Source organism: Delphinapterus leucas, chromosome 15 (assembly GCF_059928025.1).
Source record: "Delphinapterus leucas isolate spDelLeu-1000000601 "Yukka" chromosome 15, BTC_Dleu_Yukka2, whole genome shotgun sequence".
Lineage (NCBI taxonomy): Eukaryota > Metazoa > Chordata > Mammalia > Artiodactyla > Monodontidae > Delphinapterus > Delphinapterus leucas.
Window position 1 is genome coordinate 43,967,768 of NC_143143.1, and position 10,682 is coordinate 43,978,449.

The 10,682-nt window shown below is 55.2% G+C and overlaps 1 protein-coding gene across 1 annotated transcript; it reads right to left on the reverse strand.

Moving 5' to 3' along the window:
- Positions 1 to 276: 276 nt before the first annotated feature.
- Positions 277 to 6,842, reverse strand: VSX1 (visual system homeobox 1). Its single transcript, XM_022594110.2, has 5 exons — positions 5,843 to 6,842; positions 3,554 to 3,632; positions 3,022 to 3,145; positions 2,023 to 2,203; positions 277 to 608 (listed from the first exon to the last, which is right to left on the reverse strand). Exons 1-5 carry the CDS (start codon positions 6,264 to 6,266, stop codon positions 319 to 321), a joined length of 1,098 nt encoding a protein of 365 aa, XP_022449818.1. The 5' UTR covers positions 6,267 to 6,842; the 3' UTR covers positions 277 to 318.
- Between the last annotated feature and the right edge of the window lie 3,840 nt (positions 6,843 to 10,682).

Genomic DNA, 10,682 nt, shown 5'->3' on the forward strand with positions numbered 1-10,682 from the left:
TGGGATGTCTGGCAGTGAAAATGGGTTTTGGACTTAATATCCTCCCTCCTCAAGTTCTACAGAAGAGAATAAAAGTTTTACACCAAATTAACTGATTCATGTGCCTTTAAGGAATGATTTCCATTCTAGAATGAAATGGAATTTTCCATAAGTCACCATTTGTCTTCTTAAAGCAAGTGGCATTGCATTTCATCCTGACACCGGAAGAAGAAAATCCAACTGAGAGTATTTGTCTTCGACAACTTTTGTCTTTTGAAAAAAGCTGGTGAGGAATGTGCACATTTCCAGCCTTTGGTGGGGGAGAGGGGACCTGCAGCCTCATAAGGCCCCCTCCTTCCCTGGCTGGAGCCCCTCTAGCCCCTCAGAGTCTGAACATCCTTGGGTACCAGACCCCTGCTGCGCTCTCTTGGTCTCCTGACGTGTGGTGCTGGAGAGATCAATGGCCACGTCTTCCAAGCCGCTCTCAGGGCTGCCTTCCTCCAAGCCCCTCTGGGGTCCTGCCTGATGTGGGCTAGAACCTTCCTTGAGATGGTCAGAGCCCCAGAGTCCTGCCAGCTTTTCTTCACTTTCTGCTTTCCTTATCATCCCTGTGGATTTTTTATGCATCCCTTGCAAAAAAGGAAAATAAATAAAAACAGATATCTCTAAATATAGCAATTAAGTCAATTTCTTCCATGTCACTGTTCTCTAAATCCCATTAGAATTTCCCTTATTGGTACCTGTCTTGGGGCCAGCAGGAGAGTCTCGTAGGTAACTCTCAACATCAGGGGTTGTAGACTGGTGTCTGCCAGCTGGACACAGCCAGCAAAGTGCCTTGTTTGGATGACATGGTGACTTTTAAATTTTTATTTTAAAACTTGTTGGCAACATTTTAAAATCAGGAGATGTACATCAAAAGTCAAACTTCCAGCTTCTCTCAAAAAGTCAGATGTCCGGCAGCACGAGGCCCAGTTTCTTGTTCGGCCACAGACCTGCGGACTCAGTAAGCTCCACCCCACCTGCTGGTGTAAACTCAGAGGGGTGGGCCCGGTTACCTGCCCAAAGTTCCCTCCAGGCTCTCCAACCCTTGAGGGCAAAGGTGATTGGTTTTTTCAGTTCCGGCACAGTGTCAGGTGGGTAGGGGTTCAAAAAGTGTTTGCTGGGGCTTCCCTGGTGGCGCAGTGTTTGAGAGTCCGCCTGCCTATGCAGGGGACACGGGTTCATGCCCCGGTCCGGGAAGATCCCACATGCCACGGAGCGGCTGGGCCCGTGAGCCATGGCCGCTGAGGCTGCGCGTCCGGAGCCTGTTGCTCCGCAACGGGAGAGGCCACAACAGTGAGAGGCCCGCGTACCGCAAAAAAAAAAAAAAAAAAAAAGTGTTTGCTGAACAAAACCCCTCCTCCTCCCCAGCCTAAAATGCCCCCTCGGCCCCCTAACCCTAATCTCACACCCTGCCCAGCGTGCCGTCTGTCACTCATTCCTCCAAGCCCGAGTGTCTCTGGTAACAGCCAACAGACCAGTAAGGGTGCCAGCTCCTCAGAATGCCCAGCCTCAAAGCTTGGACCTCACCAGTGAAGACTGTTCCAGCACCAAGAACTAGGGGACAGAACAGCTACACGGCAGATTAATGGCCGTGCCAGGACCAGGAACTAGACCTCCTGAGTCCAGGGTGCAAGGGGTTAACAGTCTGCAGGTTCACTGCCTGCGCCTTCCCGCTTCCTATTACCATGAGCTCTGAACTGTATGGTTTCCAAAACCTCTAACAGCTCTCAACATTTGGGAAACATATTTCATATAATGAAAGTGTGTCATTCCACTCATAAAACCAGGGCCTGATTGGACCTGTCTACACACTGCCTACGTAGTTCCAGTGAAAAATAAGGCAACTGATCAGAGTCCAAGCCTTGTAATTCATTAAGAATCGGATGTGATATTCTGGGCCTGAATCTGAGTAAATTTACATTGCTTGGCTTGGCAACGGCCACCGGGCATGGGGACCCCAACATCTCTGGCAGGACGCGGCCACAGGACCCTCTTCCTTACCCAGGAGCCAGGGCACACAGGAGCCCAGCAGGCCGCCCTCCGCGGAGCCGAGGACTGAGTCGGGCAGCGGGATGCAGTGTCGCACCATCGCCCCGTAGAGCCCGTACTCAGCCATCACGCTGCTGCCGTCCCAGCGCTTCTCCCGCTTCCGCCACTTGGCCCGCCGGTTTTGAAACCAGACCTGGATTGAGGCGGGAGGGGAAGCAGAAGGGCTTACGGGAGGAGACCCCAGCACAGAGGGGCACAGGTGCACCCTCTTGGGGGCACCTGGGACCCAGGCCTTTCTCGTGGCTCGCAGGACTGGTCGTGCTGGGTGATCGGGACCAATTTCCACCGAGGTTTCCACGGAGTCAGGGATGACAAAACAAAATCAGAGTATCCCGCAGTGTGTAAAGAAGTCGATTTTTACACTGATGGGAGCAGTTCACCAGGGCAATGGTCTCGTCTAACCTTGGTTGTTGGATTGCTTTATCTTAATAATAGTGTCGACTATTGTTAAGCTGTTTAAAAAGAGTGAGTGGCATATCTTCTGACCTGGCGAGGATGTGCTGTCAGCACAGAGGCTGAGGCACACACAGGACGGCTTTCTATAAAGACAAAGACCAATCCTGTGTGCCTGTGAGTACATGTTCCAGGGCCAGATGTGCATATGGCATGGGGGCAGTTTGCAGAAAAGCCTCGTCAGGCTATTTACACTGGTTTCTTTGAGGGTTTGCAATGGAGTGATAGTCATTTTTTCATTAATATCTTGACATAGTTTCTAGATGCAGCACACACTGTGTAATTTTTAAGAGTGATTTAATAAAAGGAAAAAAGGCTTGAAGGTTACAGGGGTCATCCTCTCTAAATGAACACAAAGGAAAGCTCTAGCATCTAAGTAACCTGCGGTTTGGGTGCGGAGGGGGAAGTGCTGGGCTGTTTAGAGGTGGCTATGGGCTGACTCACTGCTTGTAAGGGCAGCATGTTCTCTGTGGTGTCTCTGGGTGGTGGGACCTGCACCTGTATTCGGTCTTCGGGGAGTTCGGTCTTCACGGCCAGCATTTCCCGGGCGTACACATCAGGGTAGTGGGCCTCGCTGAAGGCCTTCTCCAGCTCTTCCAGCTGGTGGGCGGTGAAGACGGTCCTGGAGGGAGACCCGAACACACACGTGGGCACATGTCCACAGGAGACTGCAAGGCTTCCAGCCTCAGAGGACCCCATGCCTGGCCCCTCTTTGTCTACTTCATGAAAACTGGATGCCCCACCTCTGAAAGATTAGCCTCTGGAAAGTCCACAATTTAATTCAGACCAAACAAAGTTCTTTAGGTCTTTTTTTCTCCTCAGTGAATTCCATCAACTCATTCTAAGAAGACCCATTTTAAAGGCCCGCAAAATTATATCTTTAAAATGCTACCAAGGCTGACCTGCAGCCCCCTGGGAATTGCAGAATTACATTCCCAAATGGCTACTGAGCCCTTCCCGCTGCTGCCCTAATGCAGGGCCAGCTGATTCTCAGGCACTGTGTCCCAAGGAAAGGGGTGAGGGCAGGTACCTATGCCTCCGCTTCTTCCTCTTGCCGGGGGCGGGGGATGCCTTCAGGTCACTCCTGTCTTCACAAGGGCTGTCCTCATCTGTGAGCACAAGGAGAGAGGGAGGACTTTCAAGGTGAGCATATTTTTCACTTTGTTTTCTGGATTTTACTTTGAGTACTGACGCTGTGAACCTGTTGGGGATGTGAATATTTACAAGTTCGCATTTTTCACACCATGCTCCAGATGCTGAGCTTAGCACTGCTCGTGCATTATCACCGTTCTTCTCCATAAATTAAAAGAACTCCAAGGCAGCTGCTTTTATTATTCTCTTTTTACAGAGGAGGAAACCAAGGCACAGAGAGATTAAGTAACTTGCCCAAGGTCACACAGGTAGTCAACAGTGGGGTTGGGATTCAAACCCCAGACTGTGTGAAGCCAAAGCTACTTGAACACTAATTGCATTTCCTGTCCCTTCAGCTTCCAAATTCATCCCCTTCCTTCTGCCTCTATCTCACCTTCCTCATCTTAACCAATACACCAACATTTCTCAAAGGGAGGACGGAGGTTTGTGACATCAGACCCTCATCAGAGCTGGCCCCTTGCCCTGCTGTACCGATTCCAAACCTCTGGAAGTGGGATCTGGGAAATTCATTCTTGGCAAATGTGCCCAGATGATTCATAGATGGCAGGTGAAATAATTTTAAGAACCCAATCCACTATGCTTTATCTTTTGAAATCCATTATATCAAAAGATCTAGGTTGAAAGGAAGGTTAGAAGACCAAACTATTGTCAGGTTCATTGTTAAAAAGCATATTTGCTTCAAAACACTAAAAAGTGAATTAAGAAATGCAAAAATAGTAAAATAATGTCAGTTTTACTCCTACATCAATTACTTCACCAGAAAAATTGGATTATAATATTATGCTATCCATGCTGTCCAATCTGGTATACCAATAGATATATAAGGTTATTGAGACGTGAAATGTGGCCAGTCTGAATTGAGACCAGCTGTAAATGTGAAATAGTCAGTGGATTTTGAAGACCTAATACCCCCCAAAGTAAAATATTAATAATTTTTATATTGAGTACATGTAAAACGACAATGTTTGGTATGTATTGGATTAAATAAGATAGAGTATTTAAATTTGTTTCAACTATTTATTTTTCCTTTTTAACGTGGCTTTGAGAAATCGTTACTCGCAGTCACATGATGTTTCTACTGGACGGTGTTGGTCTTGGTCTTGAGAAACGCCCTCACAGACTAGGATGCGGTTGCATTTTGCCTTTAGTTTTATGGTCCTCACATGGAAAGAGCCCATCCTATGAAGGTGGTTCCTGCATTTTTAGTGAAACAACTAATAGTGGGGTTCATTTGATCTTACCTAGACACTCATGAAACAAAGTATTTTTAGAGCTGGGTGGACGCTGGCCTGCCTGCTGATCCCGTCTGCTTACTTTTTTTTTTCTTTTTTTGCCTCTCTGCGGGGCATGCAGGACCTTAGTTGTTCCCGGACCACTGGACCTCCAGGGAAGTCCCCCGCCTGCTTCCTTTAATCAGCAGTGGAGACCACTACACTCTTTCTGCCTCGGCTGCCTGGATGCTCAGCTCTGCGGTCCGCTACATAGTTTCTCTCCGTCCACCCCTTCTCGTGTAATTCTCCGTTCTCTTCCCCCACACCCCAAACCTCTCGATTTCTCGGCCCTGTCTTTGTAGATTTCCATTGCTCCCTTCTGTTCCCCACAATCCACCCCGACTTCTCTAAGGAGCTGGGCACAGCTACCATAAGACGGGTGAGCTCGCTTCTCACGTGCTGGAAGGAGGGGAGAAGCGCGGTACCCAGACTCGCTTTTCAGCACAGGGAGGACAGTTCCAGGCCTCCGCCCCGCGCTCTCCAAGAGCCGGACAATTCGTCAATCAATTCAGCAAACCCTCCAGCTCTGGCGGGCACCGGGTTCTGTGCCACTGACAAACAAGGCAGGGCCAGGCCTCCCGCCCTCTGCCGTTCCCAGAGGCCGAGCCTCGCGCGGGCACGGGGGAAAGGCCCCCGGAGACCGCGGCCGGGTCGCTGAGACCCCAGGGTGGGTCCAGACCGGGTGGTGGTGGTGTCCGCGGGACCAGACCCGAAGGAGGAGAGGCCAGGGGCAGAGGGCGCGGCTGCGAGAATGCGTTCCCCGGCGAGGCCACGCTCTGGGGTCCCGACTTCCCTAGATCTGGGGGGCTGCGTTGGGCTTGGCGGGGCCCCGGAGTGTCACCCTGCGCGCCCGAGCCGAGGGAAGGGACAGGAGTGGCACGGACTGGCCTCCTTACCGGACGTCGAGACGCTCTCGCTGCGCTTCTGGCGGGCGGCCGGGCTCGGCGGGCGGCCGGGGACTTGCGGGGCGCTGGGCTCAGGCCCCTCGGGCGGCAGGAAGGGCACGTCTGCGAGGAGGAGGCAGGGCGCCCGGGCGGCCGCAGGGGGCTGCGCGCCGAAGCCGCAGAGGAGGCCGAGTCCCAGAGGGAGGGCCCCGCGCGCCAAGCAGGAGCCCCAGAGCCGTGGACCCGCGCAGGGCGCGGCCGCGGGACCTTCGCAGCCGGATCCCGGCCCGGGGCCAGCAGGTGCGGGCAGCTCAGCCTCCAGGCCCAGCAGGTCGGTGATGGCAAAGCCCCGGGGGCGCGAGCCGGTGGGCGGGCCTCCGGGCACCAGTGCCCTGCTCCTGGCACGCCCGTCGGGAAGCGCGTCTCGACCGGTCATGGCTTCTTAGGCGGCGAGGCTGGACCCTCTCTCGGTAACCTTTGCGGAGGGGGCGCAGCTCTGAGGACGATTTATAGAGTCGGGCGCCAGGAGGGCTCCAATCAGCGGGGCGCGGATGCGTCACGCCTTGGACCCCGCGAGATGGGGACGCCACCAGTTGCCCTCCCTTCGGTCGCCGCCCTCCCAGCTGCGGTCCCCTCAATCAGCTCCCTCTCCCCTCTCCTTTCCAGTTGTCCCCCTGCCCACCCCCACTCCCGTTCTCGGTGGGAGGAAAATAGGCAGCAGACAACTCTATTCCTAAAATAGAGTCGTCCCCTCCCTAAACCTCTACTCTGAAAGCCGCAGGTTCCAGATCCCGATTCTGTTCTCTCCCCTTCCTGATACTCCGGCGGAGGCCCCGCTCGCAGCCTCCCTGAAGCCTCCCTCCCCGCATCCAGTCACCCATTAAGACCAAGGCCCCATTCCCAGCCACACTCTCAACACTACCAATATGACCCCCTCCAGCCCTCCAACGCCACCGCTGGAGGCAAGGCCTGCCCCGAAAATCCCCAAGGGGAAAGGAGTGGAAAACGTTCATTTAACCCGTGCCCACTCCAACTCCAGCCAAACCCACCCCAGCGTTCTAATGGCCGAGCCGTCCGGGTCGCAAAATTCACACACTGAAGGAGCTGAAGAAGTAGAGAGAGGCGGGAGCGGCCGGGCCGGGCCAGGGCGTAGGAGAAGGGCGCCAGGTTTTGCAAACTGCATTACAGGAGGTCCAGTGAAATCAGAATTTCAGATGAACTGTGATTCTTTTAAATTATAAGTGTGTACCAGCATTTTATCTGGCGACCCCTAAGTGGGGATGGTAAATTGGAAAATAGGGCCTGTCTACTGGGACCCACCCCTCTTCATAGAGGCTAACAAATTATTGTCAGATTTTATGACTATTCAAAGAAAGCGTGATTTTCACGTGCAGCGCCCATATTTGTTAAAGTGGGCGCGAAACGAAACACGTGGGTAAACCTCTCCTGGATCGCACTCCGAAAATTTGAGCCCACCCAACCTGAATCGCTCGGAACCCTGAGCCCACCCTTCTCCAACGCGGAACCCGGGAAGCAGAATCTCTCAGTCCCGCCCCTGAGGGCGAGCGGCCAGGCGGGCGCCCAGCGAGGGGTGCGGCAGCTCGCACAGCGCCGCGCGGACGCCCCACGGGTCTCTGCGCGCACCATCAGCACAGCCGGAGCCGGAGTCGGACCCCGAGCCGAGCGGGGATGAGCCGGAGCCCGAGCCAAACCGGAACCCGAGCCGAGGAGGAACGCGAGCTGGAGCCGAACCCGGCAAAGTGGATCTACAGCTGGCTGCGCCTCGGGGTGGGTCCTCTGCAAACCTGAGGATTAAACGAGGGGCTTCCGATAAAGATAATTACAAGAGGCTGCGCATTATCTTTTCATTACTAAAAGAAGACCCAAATCTCCCCCTTGCAAGCTGTTCCCGGGATTAGCAAAACAATAACTTTCCTCTGGGATAATCGTCCTTTGAGTCGCTCGGGGTCGGGGGTGGCTTTAGACGCCAGCGTCGTTTTTGGCTCCGCCAGGAATTTCTCCCTAAATTGATCTCTGGGTTTAGGGGAAGGTGTTAGGGGTACAGGACCCAGCCAAGATGCTCTGGCTCTTGGCCCGGCAGAGCAGAAGTTTGTAAATCAGAATTTGGGGCCTCAGTTAAGGAAGACAGCTAACGATGCACGCATTTGCAGACGTCCGGAGCAGGCAGGCTGGACAATTGGCCTTGAGGTGGCCCCGCCCGGGACATTTGCAAGGGCCGGTCTCAGAGGCAGACGTGTGCGCCGCAACGGCAGCTTGGAGGGCCGACGGCGCCCCCTCGCCTGGGCCCGGGTCTCGAAGTTTCTGTCCCTCAGCCTCTGTCAGAGGAGGCCTCGAGTAGATGGCCAGGGACCCAGAGGTACCAAAAGGCCATCCGGGAGGAGGCCAACTTCGACAGCACCACACGGTGACCGCCACTCAGTGCCAACAGCACACCGGTTTCCAACCCCTTCGGAAGGATATTATAAACCCCATTTTGCAGATGAGAGAACCTGAGGTGTATTAACCCGCTCACACCTGACACGGAGAGAGAAATCGGGAGAGCAAAGCGAAGCAGAGAGAGACCCCGAGAGCCCCGAGGTTGGAGCTATAAGGGGACCTTGCAATTCCTGAACAGAAGAGTCACTGCCCCCTCCTCCGGCCACACCGCGGGAGGGACCAGGATGGAGGGAGCGCTGAACCCCGGGCGCCTTCCTTTCCGCGGCGGCGGGAGCGCGGCGTGGGCGGGCATTCTTACTGCCCCCTCCCGGGTAAGAAGCGCCGCGCCCCGCTACGCTAATCCGCGCCACCGCTCCCACCCCTAGCTCCTGCGGGTCCACCCGCACCCCTTGACTCTGCGGGATCGGCTCAGAAGACCCCACCCCCGGGGAGCCGGCGAGCGCTCTGCGCAGCGTCCGCCCAGTGGGGGAAGCGCGTCCAGTGCTTTAGGAGACTTGGAGCGAGCCGGCTCCGAGCCCACCCACGTTCCACGCGTCCCTCCGGGCGCCCGGGCGGTTGCCGAGTCTACGCAAGTGGGCGACAGCGTTGGGGAACCCCTCGGCCGCCGGCGGGGTGGAAGGTAGGCGCCTCCCAGCCCCCCTCCCTACATATACAAATCTGCCGACAGAGCCAGAGCCCTCTAGCGCGTCCCCGCCTGGGTCAACCCCCGGAGTCGTTTTGGAACCCTAAATCCGTTAAGGGGTCCGGATCTGCCTTCATCAACCAGGATTATCTGGGATTTAATCAGTAAAGGTTTCTCCGCTCAATATTTTCCAGGGAAGGTTTCCAGCCCCTGTCTGTGGCCAGCCACGAATGTGCTCTCCGCTTCCCTCGTTCTCCCTGCCTGGACGCGTCCCGGCTCCTCGCCACGCCAGGCTGAGGCTGGCCGGGATGTAAGTGGCTCAACGACAGCCGTCTCGGGCTTTTCGGAGCCGCCCCCGGCCAGGCTGGTAGGATAAAGCGCAGATGCGCTAGGAGTGGGATGCGCACCGCGAATAAGAGCATCGCGTGTGTCTGCACGTTGGAACCCTAGGGCTCTGCTGCTCTGGAGTTTCCTCCCGCCTCTGTCTGCTCTTTCTCGGTTGCTTTTGTGTCCCCTTTAAGGGTGGTTGTAGCAGATGCTGTTGTGCCCTGTCCACACCTGTGCCCTGACCACTCCACCTGCAGCCTGCAAGGCCTCCGGTGCCCAGGACCCACGTCTTTGCCTGGGGACTTCCTCTGGTCTGCAGAGTCCTCTGGCCGGAGGGGCCAAGGAGTACATGCCCTGAGAAGCCGAGGACCAAAGAAAGCAGGAGTCGGTGTATAAACACGGCCCCAGGTCTTCAGTGGGATAACTCAGGCCTTCCAGAAGTCCCCAGCCGGGTTTGCTCAAGTTATCACTAATTATCACATACCATATTGCTTTCTTCCTAAGTGCTATGGGTGCCCCACCCAGAGCCCATTTCCTGGGCTCTTGCACCGCCCCCCACCCCATCCCTACACCACCCAGTCCCACACCTCACACCCCACCCCAATGTAGGCTCTTGCCCCTAATCAGGAGAACTGCCCTCTGCTGACAAAAGCCTCTAACCCAGGCCACACCCACACCCACACCCACATACACAATGGTTGATGACTCATATGACTTGGTAGGAGGCTGCCCCCTTACCCTCAGAGGGACAACTGTGCAGAGCCGTCTCTGCTTCAAACCCCTTTCGGCTCACAGGTCAGGCCAAGGCTCACCTGGACCCAGGTGTTCATCTTCATCCACCCTTTCCCTCCTCTCTGGACCCCTCACTGCTGAATTGCCCCTCCCTCCCCCCCATAAAGCTCATGCATCCACACCGTGCTTTGGGCTCTGCTTCTAGAGACCTGTTCCTGTCTCACTGTTGAACTCCCCTACTGGCATTGCCTGAAATCCCCTCCCAGGTAAGCGACTTATCCTGGAGACTCAGAGTCCACTCTGGGTTTTGTACAGGAGTAGTGGTGAGTGTCCAGTGGCTACTCTGCACTCCCTGACGCTTCCCCACTGTTCCCTGAATAATTTGGCCTCGTTCACAGATGCCTGGCCTGTCACGGCCCTACTCTTTTTCTCCAAACTTTCATCAGTCTGGGGGGGGGAAAAAGTGATGCCATCCTGTAAACGTCTTTGCAGCATGAATTGGCTGGCTGTGGTTCCTATGGGTTGCATCCAAGAACGCTGTCTTGGGCACTGGGCTTCCTTCCACCTCTGGTGTCGCCCCCACCATCTTTGTGCCCCTTCCCACGCCCCCAGCAGTCCGTCTTTATTCCACAGCCACAGTGACCCTGCCATGGAAGCCCAGTCCAAAGGACTCCTCTGGCTGAGTCCTTCCCAGATTCCCCTCACCCAGCCGTA

Bases quoted from the DNA above. Each gene is read 5' to 3' on its own strand.
- VSX1 (XM_022594110.2), bottom strand. From the start codon at position 6,266: ATGACCGGTCGAGACGCGCTTCCCGACGGGCGTGCCAGGAGCAGGGCA. The intron at 3,146-3,553 runs GTACCTGCCCTC...GTCTCCCTCCAG, and splicing joins AGGAAGAAGCGGAGGCATAG to GACCGTCTTCACCGCCCACC. The intron at 609-2,022 runs GTAAGGAAGAGG...CTTTTTTGCAAG, and splicing joins CTGTGTGCCCTGGCTCCTGG to GGATGCATAAAAAATCCACA.